The 21,091-nt window shown below is 44.0% G+C and overlaps 1 protein-coding gene across 4 annotated transcripts in view; it reads right to left on the bottom strand.

Annotated features, from left to right (window-relative positions):
• Positions 1–21,091, bottom strand: part of LOC147706526 (alpha-2-macroglobulin-like protein 1) — a 360,239-nt gene that overhangs the window by 275,699 nt on the left and 63,449 nt on the right. For all 4 annotated transcript variants that reach the window (XM_086932994.1, XM_086932995.1, XM_086932992.1 and 1 more), the window contains exons 6-7: positions 7,160–7,316; positions 4,621–4,705 (exon numbers count right to left, since the gene is read on the bottom strand). In XM_086932994.1, the coding sequence (XP_086789120.1) occupies positions 4,621–4,705; positions 7,160–7,316 (242 nt within the window). The remainder of the gene's footprint in view (positions 1–4,620; positions 4,706–7,159; positions 7,317–21,091) is intronic.

Genomic DNA, 21,091 nt, shown 5'->3' with positions numbered 1-21,091 from the left:
CAAACACAGTGTTCAAATAACATTCAAATAGGTATTTCATGAATTGGGCAGACATCTTTGTCCCTCCTTTATTATTTAACCAGAATATAGGGTGAAACAAAGGTTGCAGGTATGATGCTGCTCCAGTTTAATTATACGTTTTTTTATTTAGCAGTGGCTGTCATATACATGTCGAGTGCGCTAATAAAGCATCACAAACCACCACTAAGATGCATAGATTTCCTCATAACTTTCACAAATTTTCATTGCCTGTTGGGGGAAATCTGTTCCATTTTCAGAGGACTTTAAAAGTGTTTTTCTCTCATCCATCTCATAATTACACTATTCGTTTTTCTACTGTGTGTGTATTAAATTATATTATAAAGAAATGTTAAAAGTAAAAAAATAAATCATTTGCCCTTTGCTTTTTTTCTGGCAAAAAAGCTGAAAATAAACAAAGGTTACGAAGCTTAATGTTGCAGGAAAAGGAACGTTGTTTGGTTTGTAATACTTCATGTGACCCATTGTCACAATTTTGTATGCAGGTGTAATTTGGGGAACCTTTACCTCACTACTGTTGAGTAACCTGCAAGGAACAGATACGGAAATGATACATTCGTGTAAATAACTACAGTGTGGTTGGAGCAGTGCCCACAGCCTGACGTTTTGAACTTGCAGCCCTTCCCTACGTGGCCCATGAAGTGGGTTTCTGGTAGTTTGATCTTTTTCTCTTTTGACCTCCATGCTCCACAATCACGTGCACACTGAGGACCACTGAGTTATGGATTGAGGGCAGGAGCAAGGTTCTGCTGTCAGGACAGGCGCACCACGAGTACCCTCCGTCGCAATGGATTGGGATGCCGCCAGAGTGATCACCAGTAGCGGAGGTCATTTCGAGCATTCCATCCATTATTGTATATTTCGATGCCCCAAGTGCGCCAGGTATGCCCAGACATGGGAATAATAAGGTTTTCTGTAAATTCAAAAAAAAATTTTTTAACGCAATGACTGATTTGCATATGGCTCGGTGCAACCCGAGGTGGCGTAGTGGGTAAAAAATTATGGGTTGAGATGCGGCCACAAGCAATCACCAGTGGCTGAGATTAATTCAAGCATTCCATCCATCACTGTGGTTTTTGATGCTCCGTAGTGATGGCAGCTACTGTCAGGTCAAACAGATTGCCCACAGTGGTCTTCAAACTTTTTAATGCCGCAACCCCCCAGTGGGGGAAAAAATCATAGGGCTCACCTCAACATTTTTCACAATTATTCTATTAAATTGTATCCATTAAAAGTATCCACAATGTGCGGCTGTGAGTTTTGAAGAATATTTGGAATCCCTTCCCCTTTGACACATACTCCCAGCTAGGATGTAAATGACAAAAGATGTTAGTGATGGCCCATTCCAGAGCATAATGCTTCTTTTGGCCAGAGCGTGGAGCACACCCTGGGTTCACCTGAGGCCCCCGTAGGGCCTGCCCCCCAGTTTAAAGACCCCTGCCCTAGAAGGACAGTTGCACAAGTATGTTAATTGACAGTGGCAGGACAGGACTTGGTTGGCCTGTTGGCCTCACCTGTTAAAAAAGTTAGTACAATCTAATTTCTGGCCCTTTACTGCACTCAGCGCGCATGGTTAGGCACACATGCATTTCTGCGTGTGTAATGTAGGTTGAGCTAAGAGTGCAACAGTGTCATCAATTTGGGATCTCCAATGTAAGCAAGGTGTACAAAATGGACGTTGGAGGAAGCCTGCCAGACTAGTGATGCTTATTGCGGACATTACTGAAACTCGAGATATTCTACAGACTTGACTGCGTGAAACTGGAGACAGTGTTCCCTTTATCAGAGCAGGGTTAGACTTTGGCCAGGTCCTGCCCTTCCCTTTAACTATCACCCATATCAAGATGATGGGTGATGTGGACGCCTGGCGGTGCAGTCCCCTAAAGGCTGATGAGTGTAGAGCGTGAACTATTCTCTCTTTTAGGGTCTTTCTGAATAAAGAGATTGCACAGGTCACCCCTGTTTCCGGCTGTCTTTTCAAAACAAAGAATATGGCGGTCCTGTCTGGGGATACACAAATCACAGCAGTGCCTTGAACTAGTCCCAGACTGAGCCCGGGGAATACAAAAGCTCTGCGTGTTACTGTGGTATGAGAAACAGACTGGAAACCTGGGTCAGCATTCCAGGACTTCTTGCTCATCTATGTAGACAGCACCCTGTTTGTTGATGTAGAATCTTCTGAGATCAGAACTGATGTACTTGACAGTCAACTTTCCAGTCAGGTGAGGGGACCTACCTTGTGACGTCTGCGACTTTTTGCTGGCGGTGCTGAGGATCTACCTTTGAGGAGAAGGAGCCTGCTATCCTGAGAGAGTGATACTTGGATTGTCCCTGCAGGAGGGGTCTGCTCAGAGAACCCAACTGTGCCTGCCTTGTGGGAACCTGGTCAGAGAGTTGCACAAGAAACTAAAGACAACCACTGTCTTTTGAGGTATCAATGGATAAACCTTGCTGTAAGGATCTGTAGTGACCTTCAGCATCTCTTACACTGAAAGAGAATGACCTTGCTGCACCAAACTGGATCTTAAGAGCATCTCTGCTCTCCTCCCTTGCCTGGGCGATTTTGATGGGATTGCCTGATTGAAGTGACACTGATCATTAACCATTTACAGAACTTTGCGCATACAGGAATCTCCCGTCACCAAGCAGGTCCTCCTTCTCGCTCACAAAAGCGCAAAGAGCTTTACTTAGGATAACCATGGCCAGTGGTTCTATGACCGAAAGAGCAAAGGACCTGATTTAGATTTTGGGGGACAGGTTACTCCATCACAGCGATGATGGATATCCCATCCACTGAAATAGAAACCCATAGGATATATTGGAATTTATATTTCTTTGGAGTGGATATCCGTCACCATTGTGATGGAAAAGCCTGTCTGCCAAGCTCGAAACCAGTGTAGCGCTGCAGAGTCTGCTCAGATGACTTTTGTACCCATTCACCATTGCAGCCCGGCAATACTAAAGAACAAATTCCTAGAGTCAACTTTAGTTCCCCTGCGATATACAGAGTCATTGCCCAGCAGTGCCCCTGATTTACACAGTATTCATGTGGAATCCTCTCTTGTTTACCTGGGGGTTTGTTTGGGCCTGTAAGTTGTGCATGAAGATCTGGTACTCTGCATGGCCAAATTTTGATCGCCCGGTGAGAATGCTAAAAACAAAGGTGAAGAGGCGGGCCATGCAAACAAAAGAGCAGTAATACCGCAGCTGCAAGAAAACAGTGCTCTACTTGGATTGGTTGCCTTGCACTGCATCACAAAGTCAACAGATCGACTTGGGACCTCACGTGCGTAATGACTGCCAGTTATATTTGCCAATGTGGGGGGAACAGCCAATCGCGATAGAACGCAGTGGCACAGAAAGCTTACGGGTTGACCTTCAGGGTCAAGGAAAGGGCCGAAACGGAATCATTTACTACACTTAAGGCCATATCTGCCTAGTTCGCGTAAGGTTACCGTTCCTCCCCACTATTAAGCTCTATTCATGTTGCTATATATATATTTATATGTGTGTGTATTTATATATATTGCCCATGATGTGTAGAATGAGTAGCTTTTTCTTACAAAGTTAGAATAATGCTAGAGCCATCATATTATTGGGAGTTTTTTGTGAGATGCTGAGTTCTGAGTCTCTAACCTCACACTACCTCCCAGGATACGCCTACCAGTGTTAAAACTGCTCCCCTGAGAGTTAAGAGCTAAAGTGGAGTACTTAGTGCCCAGATTTCAGGCCTTAGTAAGTCCTTCGAACACGCAAGAAGCAATCAAACTCAGTAACCTCAGTTTGGTCTAGTACCCCTTGCGTATCCAAGGGGTCACAAACTGGTTGTGACAAGAACCAAACACCAGCTCAAAAATATTACAAACATCTGGATTCCTTGTGAAAACGTATGCTGAGCAAAGGCAAGGACAATGAGTTCATGGAGAATCCACACTGGTGCTCTTGAGAAGAAAGGAAAACAGTACATTCCATGGAGTGTGTGAAGGACAATAATCGGTAACGTCACAAAACACCATGCTAGCATATAAAACACCTTTGCACGCCCCTAGTGATGCATTTCAAAATGCTCAAATAACTGTCAGCCAATGTTTTCTTACCCTTGTGCTGGTGCTCTGTTTCTGTAATGCAAAGATGCATGCCATGTAAGAGCTGCCAGGTTAGCAACTTGTTGGCTTAGAAGTACACTCACAAAAAATATTCAGTCTCAGGGAAGAGGTGTGGCGCAGCGGCCAGGGCGCCTGACAATGACCACGGGGTTCACGGTTCGATCCCCGGTGCCGGCAGCAGGTTAGTCCAGCACCATGTGACACTGGGCAATAGCTCGCTTAATCTACCCGACGGCCCCCAGCGCCTTGACACCCTCGGGTAATTGTGCGCTTTACAAATACTGGATTTAATTTCAAACTGACTACCTCAGCTCCAGTGAAACATGTTCTAAAGTCAAAGCTGAAATTTGGCACATTCCAATGCAACGAGCAAAGAAGTTCAAAACACAGGTGCATACACAAAGAAACAGGTTTCCCTTGCACCAAGGATCATACACAGGGACAGCTGGGATGGAACACAACTTTACTTCCTCACCTGGCACACAACTGCATCTTCAAATAGTCATCTAAAATGCTGACGACTTTGGGAAGCTCTATTTGGACCTCAAACCTGGGCAAGACTGAAAGGGGTGAGAAAGAGGAGTTTGACCATTAGGAGTGAGTTTGTGTACATACATATCATGGCACACAAACATAAAGCACAGGCTCATCAGCTTTCCCTAAATTGTGATCTGCTATAACTTCATTACAACATAAATAAATAATAGCTTTCAGGGAGCCCAAATCATCATAAGATTTACATTTTATTTTCACTCTGCATGATGTAAATTCCATAATCTCTTAAATGTCGTGAAACATTTGGTGGGTTTCCAGATTCATGATATTCTTTAACATATATGCACTAGTGCGGGACCCTTCTCCACTCCTAGACATGTCTGCCTGATGCTGCCTCTTTCTAAGACCTGCACAGACAGAAACATCTCATTCTCATGCAGCAACATGCACACTGGTGAGGCACTATGCATCCCTCTACTGGCAATGTGCAGTGAAGCCATACAACAAACTAACTTAGTGATAGATCTAGAATAGGGTAGTAACAGAAAATCCTTACATTTTTGTACGAAATTATATATCCGTAGCAGAATTCATCACTGGAATTTCCTCCACCATAACCTTTCCATAGAAGAGGAAATTCTGTTGATTCATTTTCCTCTAGATTAGGCACTTATTTCACAGATAGGAGACATTTCCCTTTCCTCCAAACGTGGGTTGTTCATGTCTGTAGGCAAACATGCTTTAGAAACCCAACAAGCAAAGTCTACAAGGCCTCTTTCACTCGAACAAACTCAAAATACATGTCAAACATTTAACAAACAGAGAAAAATGAGAGCCGGACAAATCACAACTTCTGACTAAATGGCAACTTCACAGACCAAACATGAAGAGGAAGAGTCTATGGCATGCAAAAGGATGGAGGTTAGAAGAACAAACGTGGCGTTTGTGAAGACTTGGTCTAAGTTAGGAGCAGAATTGGAGCCAAAATTAGAAGGGCCAATTAGGTGCCTCTTTTACACATGTTATCTGGGCCCACACATCAAGCCGTGTATAGGTCATGTTTCACTTAATCCATTTTTGAAGGATGAAGACACCCCAGGTGAATCCAATGGATCTCCTAAACTATTGGCCAATATTCAAGCTGGTATATGCAGGCACATCTCTGGCAGCAGCAGTAATGAATGAATTACACTTCAAATGGAAAACAGTGACGGACTGCGATTCAGTCTCATTCACTAATCATTCCTCTGGGCAGTATTCCATTCTCTTGTTTTTCGTTTGCCTATATTATTACAGGAAAGGACTAACCACAAGCCAATCAGTGTTGGCCTCGCCCCAGAGTGGCATTTCAGAGCGAACGTCTAGGCCGCCTCTTCTCTGAAGAGGAACACTAGCGACTGCAGACATGTTTCAGTCTTGTTAAGCTTCATCAGGAAGGTGAGCCCCCGTGGCACAAAAAGCTTAATGGACAGCAAAGAAGTAATGAATGAATATGCTTGACCAAACTGCCCTTATGGTCAGATTGCAAAACTCCAGTTCCTAGACTAGTCTAGGTGACTTTTGCATGAAAGATCCCAAGTAATTACCATGGTTCTAATGTAGTCTCTATCTAGGCATCTAACCCTCTTTCTCTTGGGAACTGCCCAGTATAAGATTTACGAGTGAAGAATCTCTAATGGACTCTAATCTCATAATGGCACAATGAACCACTGGTGACAGGATCATTAGCTATTTAGATATTGGTGATCTGTCACATTATCGGCATGGTGCACCAGGTGATCTCCCAGCAGTCTGTTGTGCTCTAATAGTTTCAAAAGAGACTTTCCCTTTGATCAACTTGATTTGGCCTTCTTGTTACTCTAAATCCAAAATAACCAGACATGCTTAAGCAATCTCTGGAGGATTTGCTAAACAGCACAGTTTGCTTTAGTTTATGTAACAAAAATTACAATAATTTTGCTTCCGGGCATGCTTTGAAATCTCATGTGTTGGAGTAATTCAGCTTCAGCTGTCGCAAGCCCACAGGAACTCAAGAAGCAACCTCATGGTATTTGGGTTAGTTTGGCCTATAGGGCAATCAGGCAGTGTCTGATGGGCCGGTCTGACTGGTCAGTGTGTGGGCATTTTTGGGGGGTATTTGTGTGCTGGTTTTATGGTCTGCTGTGCCAGTATTTCCTTTTGATTTGCTGGATATTGAAACAAACATTGCCAGGAGAAAGCTCATATCCATGTAGTGTTCCATCCCTTGCAAAAACACTTATAAGGGCATGTGTTTACAAGATCAAAACTGCCCCAGTTTGCAAACATGAGCCACTTCTTTCAGCTTTCTAATTCACTAATGTGGCTGCATTAATTTTGGTGCCCGGGTCTATTTTCTGTTCGAGTCCGACATGTGGTCTAAAAGTACTTTAATGTAACTTTACCAAGAAAATCACTTTGGTGTAGGACCTTTTGAGCACATTTTACTGCCCAAATTTCCAAACCAACACTTTCTGCCTGAATGCTCCATAATACGTTACCATATTCCTCCACTTGGAAACGATGCGTAGCCGCATCTCCCACACTAATAACGTAGGTCCCCTGAGGAGGCTCGCTTGACAGCGGGATGGACAGATCAACGATGCCATGCTTCGGAACCACTTCCAGCCACTGACTAATGCGGTTACTGTTCGGGTCCTGAACAAACATACACATGAGGAGTTTAGGATGGGAGAAATCTAATGCAACATGTGATGCTCACAGACTTGTCCACAGGAAAAGGTATTTAACATGCAAACTGTTTCTAATCCAAAAACTGCACACTCATATGTATAAACAAAATATGAAATGCCTATGTAAGTATGTAATGAACTGTTCAAACAATAAAGAAGGAACTCAAGGATAATCAAGAAGAAAACAGTTGCCTATTTGAAGAATGCCAGGAGGTCAGGAAAATGATAACTGAAAAAAGAAATATTGTTATTTAGCATGCAGAATGGAAGAAAAGTTCGGTCAACATTTGAAATGAAATGTGAAGGAAATAAAACAGCAAAGGGGGTATGCAATGAGGACAAGAGGAACCACACAAAGAACGCGGACAAAAAAACGACTGTATTAGTAAATGTAATATTGAAAGAAGGAAACAGCAAAGGAGCTAGCAGGATAGTTAGGAAGCTGCATAAAAGGAGTAGCAGACAACCAAAAAAAAAAGAAGATGCGCAAAATCAAAGATTAGGAAAGACAAAACTGAACCAAAAACAGGTGCTGGAACTAAATGATTAGAAAATGTTATTCAATAGATCAAAACTGAAAACAATGTGGATAAACCACACTTTAAAAAGAGGAAATAAAAATACATGGCTGCTAAAGAGGAGTGCAAAAGCGGATTACAAACATTCATAGGAGATACATATTAGTATAGAATGTCAAGAACAATAGAGACCAGGCCAAACCAGAAAAGGTTATGAAGAATGCAATCAAGTGTATAGAAGAGAAGGCCATCGGCGAGGAACAATACAGCAAGAAGAAAAGGAGACCTTGAGTGAACCGAATAGAACAATGCTGGGGATGTACAGCAATAAAGAACATTGCAAGAAATACAGAGAATATTTAGACGGGAGTGCCATGAGTAGTAGAGGCCCAAATAATAACGAAAATAAAACCATGAAACAAGAAACAACACTTGTCTTGCCCGAGAATTTAATTGTATCCCAATTTAAGAACACTATAAAATGTTTGATACTTGAAGAGAGTACCTTCATTGACATGTACATGTTTTGAAATAGTATAATAAATGGTAACTTCTAAAGAGCTGATATTCTGAAGTTAGTCTTAAAAATATGCCTGGCAAAAATAAAGTCTTATTTCTGGTTCTATAGCATAAGTCACAGCAGTTCCTTCAGAATTTAATAAGTAATACTTCAAATACTTTTATGTTTCAAGAAATGCATACACATGCGAAAGGTGTCCATTGCCACAAGAAAATACATTTTTTTTAAAGGGGCAATAACAAATTTGTGTAATTAATTTTATGGAAGTAAAATAATGATATTTTGAATGTGGATACAATGTCAGTTGCACCCAACAATGGTGCTTTGGGTAACATACGAAAGTGATAGCACAGTGCTTGTGAACAGTGCAAGTAAGAAAACAGAGGATTGCAAAAACTCAGGGTACATGGTGTTTGCTACTGAACTTTCAGTTATCAAATACGCTGGTTTAGACTTCAGTGGGATTGAAGCAGCTCGGAGAGACCAATGGATCACTCGACTGCATGGGTACTCATAGTACGGCCCGGCAAGCTTTCCGTGGCGGCCCGTGGAGCATGAGACATCGTACCCGTGTTAAAAAAAAAAGAAATCCAAGAGTGTCTGCAAACACGGTTGCAGAGACACACTGAGAGACTGCTGCTCTGTGGTGCTGGGCGATTCATTCCAGGGGGCCAGAGTGGGGCTGCAGGGGCGCTAAGAGGTGAACAAAGCCCCATTCACATGCAAATGGTCTTTTTAAAGACCTGTGAAGTGCTCCGGTGGGGCTGTGTGTCTGTGCGCGCTGGGGATGCTGTCTCAGCCCGGTGACACAGGCAGGGTGAGATGACAGAGGGAGGTAGAGGGACAGGGACAGAAGGAGAGGGAGGGAAAAGGAGACCGAGACATGGAAACAGAGAAAGGGAGACAGACAGAGGGAGGAGGGCGACAGAGGGAGAGAGACGGAGTGAGGGAAGGAGAGGTGGAAGAGGGGGAAGGGGAGCAGAGGGAGGGAGATAGTCAGAGTGAGTGAGACAGTCAGAGTGAGAGAGGGAGATTATATATTAATAAGTTTTTTTTTTAAAGTTTATATAGCCTATAACCATCTACACACCCTGCCGATTTCTACGGTGTATCGGGTGTGTAGATTGGTGCAGTGGTTCCCACGTTTACTTGCCTCAAAGCCTGCAAGTTTCTCCTTTATTATAGTAATATATATATACTAGCAGCCCGTCCCGACCTTGTCCGGGAGCAAAAGGCTTCCCCGACCCCCGCCCGCCCCGACATTGTCCAGCAGACCGGGCCCCAGCCTGCCCCGACCCCCACCTGCCCAACCCCCGCCTGCCCCGACATGGGTCCCCTTACCTCAGCCGCCGCTCCTCTCTCCTGTCCGCTGCTTGCACCGCCGCTGGCCTGTCCGCTGCTCCTCACGTCACCGCTCCTCCCCCGCACCATGTCCGCCGCTCCCTTACCTCAGCCGCCGCTCCTCCAGCCTGTCCGCTGCTCGCACCGCCGCTGGCCTGTCCGCTGCTCCTGACGTCACCGCTCCTCCCCCGCGCCATGTCCGCCGCTCCTTGTGGCGCTCCTGGACGCCGCTCCTCCCCGCGCTCCTGACGTGGGCACGCACGTCGCGGCCGGCGCTACTTCGGAGGGACTACTTTTTTTTTACTCTAAATTTTTTAAATAACGTGTTTTTTTTACATTTATATAGCCTATAACCATCTACACACCCTGGCGATTCCAACGGTGTATCGGGTGTGTGGATTGGTGCTGTGGTTCCCGAGTTTACCCACCTCAAAGGCTGAAAGTTCTTCCTTTATTATAGTAGTATAGATATAGATAAAATCATGTTTATGTATAGCTGAACTTATTTATATAGGAGCTTTTTCTGACAACTTATTAGTCACCTGTTTATTTGAAAAGCCTACTACTTGGATTGCTTTTCCCAAGAGGGGATAGGTTTGAAACTTCCAATGATCTAGCTGTGGAATGGGAATGCCCTGTACCATCCCAAAAAGATATGGGATGGCCATTAACTTCTCCTTCTACATATTGGGCTTTCTTGTTTTGCTGTAGGACTGCACCAAGCATACAAACAGTCTCCCTTTCAGGCACCATCATTGTGCCTCACTCAGTCTATAAGTAACCTCGAATGTACCTGTAAATTATGGAAAAGCTTCCCTAATTACTGATTGTTTCAATTGATTGAAATTGAGCTAGAATTTGCTGAAATATAAAACTCTGTGGAAAATCCCATCACGTTATTCTGCTTTTGAGGTTGTAGAACTGGAGCTGACTGCATAATTCCACTGAACTGCCTTGTCTCTGTCATCCAATTTGAGTTATATTTTGCTTCAAGATATTAATTTGAGGCACCATTTGTGCAGGAGGTTTAGTGTTGTTTTTTGTTTTAGTTTTCGTACTAATGTGTGTTGAATTGCTCCTCAGCCTTTCATTGAGCCACACATAATTTTTTTAACCCCTCCCATGCTTGTGACGGAACCGCTCCGTCACAAGCCACGGGTGAGCTGTGCTTGTGACGGAACGGTTCCGTCACGGCCCGCTCGCCGCGCCTGCGCGGCGCTGATTTCGCGCCTGCGCTGACGCTTTGATGGGTGGGCGGGTTCGTGACGGAACCGTTCCGTCACAAGCACAGCTCGCCCGCGAGCCGTGACAGAGCGCTTCCGTCACTAGTATGGAGCCGCCGCGCGGGTGCCCCACCCCCTTAGCGCTGCGGCGGAATAGCCGCCGCAGCGAAGGGGTTAAGCTGTACTTGTTGAGTGTTCCCCCTTTGTGCTTTATTTATTTTAGTAGAACTGTTGTAATTATTGCAGCAAGTCTAGCAAGTGTTACAGTGTGATTAGATTTTTGTTTTTATGTGAATTTGCAGTTTGTGAAAGCTTTTTACCTTCTTGAACGTTTTTGAGTACTTTAATAATATCTCCTTTTAGTATTTGTAATGATGGGTGAACGTAGTGGCAGTGTTCCACTGATAATGCACAGCATTTGTAAATGTGCAAATGTGAATTGTGTAATGAAAATTGTATTTTGCGAAGTGTCTTTCAGATGCCTTTATTAATGATATATTTGTTCTTTGGTTCTTATGTGCGCAAGTAGTGACACTGTTCCACTGCTAATTGCGAGTGAAATTTGTATTTTGTGAAATGTTTTTTCCTTCTAGAAAGTTTTGTACCCTTTTACTAATGTGTGTTTTTGTATTTAGTATAGCTGCAAGTAGTTTTTGCAGTGAAAAGTGTTTGCGTTTCATAATCGGCAAATGTGACTGTTGTGCCTCTCATCTTAATGTTATCTCTGTTTGGAGTGTTATGCCAGCATGTATTCCATGTTCTCTCTTACCTGTATGGTTCCATGTTCTTCATTCTGATCCTGGCGGTTGCTGAGGCAGGATGGTAAATACTTGTACTGCTGTGCTTGCTGAATAAACTCACCTTTACCAACTCCTGGATCTCGACTCCTTCACTTCATTTTGGCGACGCTTCGGCCTCCTACGTCCTCGAGGAGTCTCATTTTGGGAGCCTGAATAGCTTTTTGCCAACCACGTTCAAAACCCTATCTCTAACACCACCGCTTTGCCAACCACGACGAATTTCAACCGACAAACAACTTTATTGTGTTATTTAACACAGTTTCTCACGCAGTACCTCTAGTTTTCACATCTTCAAGCCAAACTATTTCAACAGGAAGCCTATTCTTTTCAAATACAAACCAAAGACAATTTATTTCAAATACAAACCAAAGACTACATTCCTGTTTACCTGCCTCAGCTCTAATCCGCAAAATTAATACACAATAAGTTTGTACACATACAATTTACATGGCTACTACTGCCAATCATACAATTTCTCCTCCACCTGCCTTTCTCATTGAAGGGGAGATTCCTGCTACAGAATGGGAAGAATGGCTCGGATTTTTCGAAAACTATCTTGAAGCCATAGATGGCCTTAGGTTTCCTGCGACTAGGAAGAAGGCTATCTTATTAAATTCCTTAGGCAAAGCAGGACAGCACGTTTTCAAATTTTTGCCAGAACTCCTAAATGATGACGGCGAAGCTATTGATAATCCCTACAATGAAGCTAAATTAAGGTTAGAAAAATACTTTGGAAAGCAAACTAATATCGTCATGCAAAGACATAAATTCTATACTGCTCCTCAGAAAGGCAAAGAAACAGTTGATCAAATGGTTGCTCGTCTTAGAGAATTATCCCTGAAGTGTGACTTTGGAGCCATGACTGACCAGATGATTCAAGATCAACTAATAGTGCAGTGTAAAAACAAGCGCATGCAGCAAAAACTCTGGGCAGCTAAGAACCCTACGTTGGTGGAAGCCATCACAATCGCCAAAGTCGTCGAGGAATCTGACAAATGCATGGAGGAGATGCGGATTCTGGAAATAAAGAAAGAAGAGACTGTCAACGTTGTCTCCAAGTCTGATAAAGATCCAGCTTCTAATGTTGATAAATTTAACCCTAAACCTAAAACTTTTCTTCCCAAGTCTAGATCCACTTATAATAATAATCCTGGTGGGAAGGTGAAATTTGTGGGATGCTTTCGTTGTGGAGATATGTCTCATGCTGCTGATTTTCAGGGTTGTTTTGCTAGAGACAAGACCTGCCGTAAGTGTGGTAAGCGTGGTCATATTAGCAAAGTGTGCAAATCACCTGCTTTTAATAGAGTCAACTTTGTTGAAGATGATACCTCCTCTCAAGAAATGTTCTTATGTGTAGATGGTGATGCTGATGATGATAATGCTCATTTTGTCTTACAGAAGCCAAGAGCTTCTTTTATCCTCAACGATGTTCCCGTTACTCTCATGGTCGACCCGGGCTCAATGTTTTCCATTATACCTTACAGTATGTATAAGGAGCATTGGCCGACTGCACCGCTTTTACACAGTGATTTTATGCCAAAAGGTTATACAGGGAAAATAATTAAATTAAAGGGAGTCATGGATGCTTCTTTTCACTTCAAAGGAAGATCTGCTTTGGGTAAGGTTTACATTTCTGAAGAAGGCCCAGCTATTCTTGGCTGGTTACAACAGTATGACTTACATATTATTCTCGACCCAAGGTCTGTTGATGTAGTACTTGCAGTCGATGATTTCTATAATATTGACAATGTTCTTTCCAAATTCACTGATGTTTTCCGTCCTACTTTGGGTAAATTGAAAGGTTACCTACATGAAATTAAAGTTAAAGAAAATGCTTGCCCAGTTAGACATGCTTTAAGGAGAATTCCCATTGCTGTTAGGAAGGAGGTAAAGGAAATGCTTGATGACATGCAAAAGCAAGACATAAATGAACCGGTGGAAGCTTCTGAGTGGCTTTCGCCAGTTGTCGTCACACAAAAAAAGGACGGTAAGCTCCGTTTTTGTGTTGACCTTCGTTCCCTCAATCAGAACATTATAGTTGACAAATTTCCCCTTCCCAACATTTCAGAAATGGTTTTGCTAATGGACAAGGTTCGATTTTTTAGTAAATTAGACCTAAGGTCCGCCTACCATCAAGTTGTGTTACACCCCGACTCGAAAAAGTTTACTGCTTTCGTTACAATTGAAGGGGTGTTTCAATTTAAAAGGTTGCCTTTTGGCCTAGCCTCTGCGGCAAGCGTTTTTCAACGTGTTATGCATTCCCTTTTTAGTGACTTAAAGCATGTCCACTTCTTCCAAGATGACATATTGATTACAGGCATTGATGAGCTTGAACACAATGCCAATTTGTCAAAGGTTTTGCAAATTTTATCTTCTGCTGGTCTTACTTTGAGAAAAGACAAATGTCAGTTCCTGTTAACCGAAATTGACTACTTGGGGTACACTATTTCTCAGAATGGTATTAAGCCGAAGGAAGATCTTCTAAAAGCAGTCAAGTGTGCCCCTATTCCTACTGACAAAGACCAACTCAAGTCATTTCTTGGTTTAGTGGAGTACTACTCAAAATTTGTTTCCAATTTTTCACATAAAACTGAACCGTTACGAACATTACTTAGGAAAGGTGTGCACTTTGAGTGGGGAAGTCTACAGTCTCAAGCTTTTGAACTGGTCAAAAGTGATATTATCAATGCAGGCATTTTGACAACTTTTGAACCTGGTAGGGATACCTATGTTACAGTTGATGCTAGTGCATATGGTATTGGCGCAGTGCTATCTCAGAGGTGTGGTGGAAGTGAGAAAACTGTAGCGTTTGCCTCCCGCTGCCTGAATGCTTCTGAACGCAACTACGCTGTCATCGAGCGTGAAGCTCTTGCCGCTGTATGGCGCGTTTCGCACTTTCGTACCTATTTGTGGGGTACGCTGTTTACTTTAAGAACTGACCATAAGCCCCTTCTCAAAATCCTGTCACCAGGTGGGGCTAACAATGGTTCTCCCCGCTTAATGAAGTTTGCTGCCAAGTTGCAAGACTATACTTATAAGTTAGAGCACATCTCTGGTTGGAGGAACACACAGGCGGATTGCTTATCACGTCTTCCTGTTTTTTCGGAGTGTCTGGGTGAGGATTTGGAGGACGAGAGTGTCTGTTTAATTGCCGCCTTTGAGGATGCTTGTTCTTCTGAATTCCATTCTATCTCTAGAGAAGAGTGGCATCAGGCTGTCTTAGAGGATGCTGATTTTGCTGAGTTGGTTGATGCTATACGTTTTGGATGGAGAAGGGAAGGGAATGTTAAACCTTCTCTGCGTTCATTTGTCAAACTGCAAGAAGAGCTGAGGTTGGGTGTTTCTGATGATCTGGTGTTACTTGGTGAGAGGTTTGTCCCGCCATCCTCTCTTAGGAGGAACATCTTTTGTTTAGCCCATGAGGGACATCTCGGGCAAAACATGACCCTTAAAAGGGTTAAAAAAGACTTTTGGTGGCCTGGAGTTGACGATGATGTGCGTAGGTGGGTTGAGTCTTGTCTTCTGTGTAGGGAGAGTGAAAAGAGAATGAAGATCTCCTCTCCTCCGCAGGGCTCTATTGTCAGCTCTTGTGTTTTGCCTTGGGATAAGTTATGTTTGGATTTCATTGGTCCCATGGATTCCTTACCTGCTGATTGTAGGTTTGCTTTAGTTCTTGTTGATGTATCCTCTAGGTGGTTGTGTGTAGAGTTTATGAGGAATATCACCACAGATGCTGTTATAAAACAGTTGAGATCTCTTTTCCTTAAGGAGAGCTTTCCGAAAATCCTCGTTACTGATAATGGCACCCAACTCACATCGTCCTCTATGCATTCTTTCTTAATCAATCATGGAATTCAACACGTTTGCACTTCCCTTTACAACCCCCAGGGCAATGGATTGGTGGAACGAATGAACCGTTTGATTAAGGGTACCATACAGTTGTCTGTACAAGGACAGAAGGATGTACGCAGGGCGGTAGAAGATATGGTGTGGTCTTACAATATCACAGCCCATGGAGTGACTGATTTGGTTCCGTTTGAGTGCATGCGTGGGAGGACTCCCAGAACTAAGCTGGTCCCGCAGTGGCTGTGGGAAGGTAATGTTGCTTCTAAGGTGGTTCCTGGAAAGGTGGGTAGAGTTGAAGTGGGCGACTTGGTTAAAATCAAGTTAGGACGTAGGGAGTTTGGCATGAATAAGTTTTCCGATCCTATGAGGGTTAAGGAAGTACACAAATGGCATGTTGTGCTAGAGAATGGGCAAAATTGGAATTTTCGCAGGATTGCCTTGTACGCCAAGAAGCAGGTTCCTGATGAGAAAGTGGTTGAGCAATCATCCAGAGATGTGTCCTTGAAGGATGATTCTCTCCTCAGGGATTCCCAAGTTGTTTCAGGTCCTTCTCAGGGCACATGTCACTTGCCAGACTCTTTCCCTGTTATTCCCACTTGTTCCAAGAAGTTTCTTTCTGCTCCTCGGTCTACACAAGGAGTGCCCTCTAGTTTGAGTCGCACCTCCCATGGAAGGACTCTTTGGGTTCCTAAGAAATTTGATGAATTTGTCAGATATTAATTTTTCTCTTTCTTTGTTCTTCTCCTTTTCTGCTTCTCCTCTTCTTTCTTGTTCTTTCCCTTTCTTTTTTTTTTTTTTATTTTTTTAGTGTTTTTTTTCCTTTAAGGGGAGGAGATATGTTGTGCCTCTCATCTTAATGTTATCTCTGTTTGGAGTGTTATGCCAGCATGTATTCCATGTTCTCTCTTACCTGTATGGTTCCATGTTCTTCATTCTGATCCTGGCGGTTGCTGAGGCAGGATGGTAAATACTTGTACTGCTGTGCTTGCTGAATAAACTCACCTTTACCAACTCCTGGATCTCGACTCCTTCACTTCAGTGACCTGTGTAATGAAGATGGTAGTTTGTGAAAGTGTCTTTCCTACTTTTACGTTTTTGATCCTTCGAATAATGTTTCTGTTTAGTTTTTGTGATTATCTGGGAAAGTATTGGCACTGTTGCAGTGATAACGCCCAGTTTAGTAAATTGTGCAATTCTGCAATGTTGTAGTAAGTATTAATTATTGTCCGCTCCAGCCGTAATTAGTGAGAAAAGCCTCGTGAATCTTCTCTCGATTTGCTTTCTGTGTTAAGAAATGGACGTTTTTGTAGTTCCGGTTCATCCCCCTGTGACCACGTTGTTGTTTGCCGAATGGTTATAGATTTGTTATATTTTTTCGCTGAAGACATGTGTGTGTGTTAATGATTGTGCGTCGTGATTGGTGTGCTGTGTGAATGAGCGCGATGATAGGCAGCCGTCATTTGTAACCCTGCCCCCTGTGTGACATCAATTGTATTGAATGTGCTACGATGGAAGCCACGCCCCTTTTTCTATTTCATCCGACGAAGGCGTCAATGTTGTCAGGGTTACGCCGACAAATCTGCGAATGATTTGTGATAGAGCGCACCTCTGTTGTTCGATTTGCAAATGCGCGTTATGAAGTCAGTGAAAGCACATTTCCGCTATTTATGCAGCTCGAAGTTTATTTTGAAGTGTATTGGCTTTCTGTGTTAATAAATGTCTGTTTTTTTAATTCCGGTGCATCCCCCTGTGACCACGTTGTTGTTTGCCGAATGTTTACAGATTTGTATTTTTTTTTCGCTGAAGACGTGTGTGTGTGTGTTAATGATAGTGTGTCGTGATTGGTGTGCTGTGTGAAGGAGCACGATGATAGGCGGCCGTCATTTGTAACCCTGCCCCCTGTGTGACGTCATTTGTATTGATTCCGCTACAATGGAAGCCACGCCCCCTTTTCTATTTCATCTGACGAAGGCGTTAATGTTGTCAGGGTGACGCCGACAAATGTGCGAAAAATTTGTGATAGAGTGCACCTCTGTTGTTCGATTTGCAAATGCGCGTTATGAACTCAGTGAAAGCGCATTTCCGCTATCTATGCAGATGTATGTTTCTGGTGAAGTGCTTACCTTGCACAGTGAAATGTAAAATCGCTTGGCCTATGTTTCTTCTTTGTAATGCGCCCACGTTTTTTCTTTCACACGCCCACGTTGTTAGAGACGGCCACGCCCACGCTAACTCCCACAAGGGACTACTTTCCCACTTTTTGCATTTTTGCTTTTTTAATGCTTATGGCGTCCACATCTATATCCTATGTCCTTCTGCTACATTTCCCCTTTCAAATGGTGTATTGGGTGTAGTGATTGGTGCAGTACTTTTGGAGTTTACCTGGCTCAAAGGTTTGTGTTCTCTCTTTATAATAGTAGTATATATATATATATATATATATATATATATATATATATATATATACACTACTATAATAAAGTAAGAACTTTCAGGCTTTGAGGCGGGTAAACTCGGGAACCACTGCGCCAATCTACACACTCGATACACCGTTAAAATAGTCAGGGTGTGTAGATGGTTATAGGCTATATAAATGTAAAAAATAAACGTTATTTAAAATATTTATATATTTTTTCAAAAGTAGTCCCCCCCAAAGTAGCGCCGGCCGTGACGTGCGTGCTCACGTCTGGAGCACGGGGAGGAGCGGCGTCCGAGGATCAGTACTATAGATTGTGCCTGTACGTGTTGCAAAGAAGCTTAGCGACTACATCTATAATAATTCAACCTGTTGAACTGAAACGTGAAATTTAAGAGCAAAAGCATTGTGGCTATCCGGTTTAGCTTCTATTTTTATAAAGTACACACGTTTTTTTTCTTAATGGCAACCATGATGCAATGGTTTTCTTGTGAGATAACTGGAAGCCAAAATACGTAATCCCCGCAGCCTTGTCCCGGAGTCCTGGAGCGATCTATACATCGGCAGCGGCTCGGTCTGACCTCAGAGTCTGGGGATGGGGCCTGACACCAGCGGCTTCCACCGCCGAACACCAGACGTGAGTAACTGCCGCAGCCCCGGAGCCAAACCTGAAAGTCCATGAAAATTCATAACGCCGAGATTTGAGAACATGGGTGATGTCATGATCGAATTCCATTCAGATCAGTAAACCGGCCTCCATTCGGAGTTATGTATTTTGCAGAAGTTCAGGTCCCAGGCCAGGACCAGGAGTGAAAGAGCGAGCCTGTTTCCTTCCCGAAGCTGCCCGAGTGACAGGGCTGGCAGCCGGAGGACGCCCTGAAGCACGAGCGGCAGAGTGAGTGCTAGGAAAATGAACATTGACAAATTATGCGCAAACACCTCAAAGCTTCAGACCTACATGATGCTTAGCCGCAAACAAAAAAGACTCTGCCAGCCCCTGGCGGGCTGCAACCAAGCTTGAGAGAGAATATTTTAAAAAGATTTTTTTACAGTGCAGTTCATTGACAATTTAACCATCTGTCTTGTACATTATAAAAAGCCAGAAAATGAGCCTCCAACTTTAGGTACACTATCATAAATCTTCAAATACATTAGGGTTAATGTTCAAGAGAGCTCATAAGTGAAAAATTCTTCACAAGGGGAAGTATTGTTTTGATGCAGCAGCTTTAGAGTATAGAGCAGTTTTGGCAAGCGATGAGCTCAAGAGGATTGGTTAAAATGTAGGATGAAGATTTCTGAAAAATGAAATCATTGCACTAATGCCTTGGCTTAAAGGATGGAATGGGGCCAGGGGCAGCCAGACAAACGTAACTGCGATGAGTGTTCAGGATGGTAAAATGGAACTCAAGGGGAACAGAGGATGGAAAGGAGTCCAGAGCACTCTGCACACATTCATCAGAAAGAATATTAGTACTAAAGTCTCTTTTGCATTACTAGAAAAGAATGATGAGAGAAGCCCAGGAAAAAAATCAAAAACTGATGGTTGTAGGAATATAGTCAACATGTATGGTAGAGAATGGTAAACTGAAACATCTATCTATACTACTATAATAAAGCAGAAACTTTTAGGCTTTGAGGCGGGTAAACTCGGGAACCACTCCGCCAATCTACACACCCGATACACCGTTGAAATCGGCAGGGTGTGTAGATGGTTATAGGCTACATAAATTAAAAAAATAAACGTTATTTCAAATTTTAGATTTAAAAAAAAAGTAGTCCCTCAAAAGTAGCGCCGGCCGCGACGTGCGTGGTCACGTTAGGAGCAAGGGGAGGAGCGGCGGACATGGCGTGGGGGAGGAGCGGTGACGTCAGGAGCAGAGGACCGGCGGCGGAGGAGGAGCGGCAAACATGGCGCAGGGGAGGAGCGGTGGTGCGAGCGTACAGGCGGGAGCAGCGCCGGCGGAGGTAAGGGCACTCATGTAGGGGCAGGCGGGTGACGGGCCGGGCGGGGGACAGGACGGGCAGGGACGGGCCGGGCGGGGGACGGGACGGGACGGGCGGCGGTCGGGGAAGCCTGAGGACAAGAAAGAGGAGGCAAACGGTGCACTACAAATGTCAGACAAACGGTGCATTACAGGAGGAAAAAGTGACGTGTAGCCAGAGGGGTTTTAGATGCTGTAAAAGTTTGAGCCACCTCGGCTTCCGTACGATAATCCCATGCTCTTCTCAATGGGACTCTGTGCTCCGCCGTTAACAAAGTGCGCAATGAAGGCCTACACACGGTCAGGAGAAAAACAGTACCCCCTCGAACGAGGCCACCTTCTGTCAAAAAGGGGAGAGTTTGCTCACATAACTGTCAGCGGTGAATATGTTATTGTTTAGATGCATTTGCTTCACTATAGGAGATTATATTTATATAGGAATATTTCCTTCACGAATACCTGCGTCCCTTGGGTGGAGTGGAGCAGGCCCGGACTGGCCGTTGCGGGCACTGGGCAATCCCCCGGTGGGCCGCACGGGTGGGGGCCGGTTTGGGACCCCTGGGGGCCGTTTTTGTTACTGGGCCGTTTTGCTGCAAAAACGGCCCTGTAACAAAATCGGCCGAAAACCGGCCCTGGCAGAGAGCGCGGCCGGCCCCCTCCCCCGGGAGGTGGGGGCCGGTCGAGCACTTTGCCAGGGCCGGTTTTGTTTCCCAGTCCGGCCCTGGAGTGGAGGGAAGGGGGTGGATGACGTGTGCACGAGGAAAAAGTGACGTGTGCAGGTTACAAAAGTGGGGTGGGCGGGGGCCCTGAAGCAAAGTAAACTACAGGAGGAAAAAGTGACGTCTGCAGGTTACAAAAGCGGGGTGGGAGGGGGCCCTGAAGCCTAATTGCTCCCGGGCAACGTCAGGACGGGCTGCTAGTTACTATAATAAAGGAGAAACTTGCAGGCTTTGAGGCAAGTAAACGTGGGAACCACTGCGCCAATCTACACACCCGATACACCGTAGAAATCGGCAGGGTGTGTAGATGGTTATAGGCTATATAAACTTTTTAAAAAAACTGATTTAAAAAAAAATAGTCCCCCCAAAGTAGCG

The sequence above is a fragment of the Lissotriton vulgaris genome, chromosome 7 (assembly GCF_964263255.1).
Source record: "Lissotriton vulgaris chromosome 7, aLisVul1.2, whole genome shotgun sequence".
Classification (NCBI taxonomy): domain Eukaryota; kingdom Metazoa; phylum Chordata; class Amphibia; order Caudata; family Salamandridae; genus Lissotriton; species Lissotriton vulgaris.
This window is presented reverse-complemented; position numbering and strand designations above follow the sequence as displayed.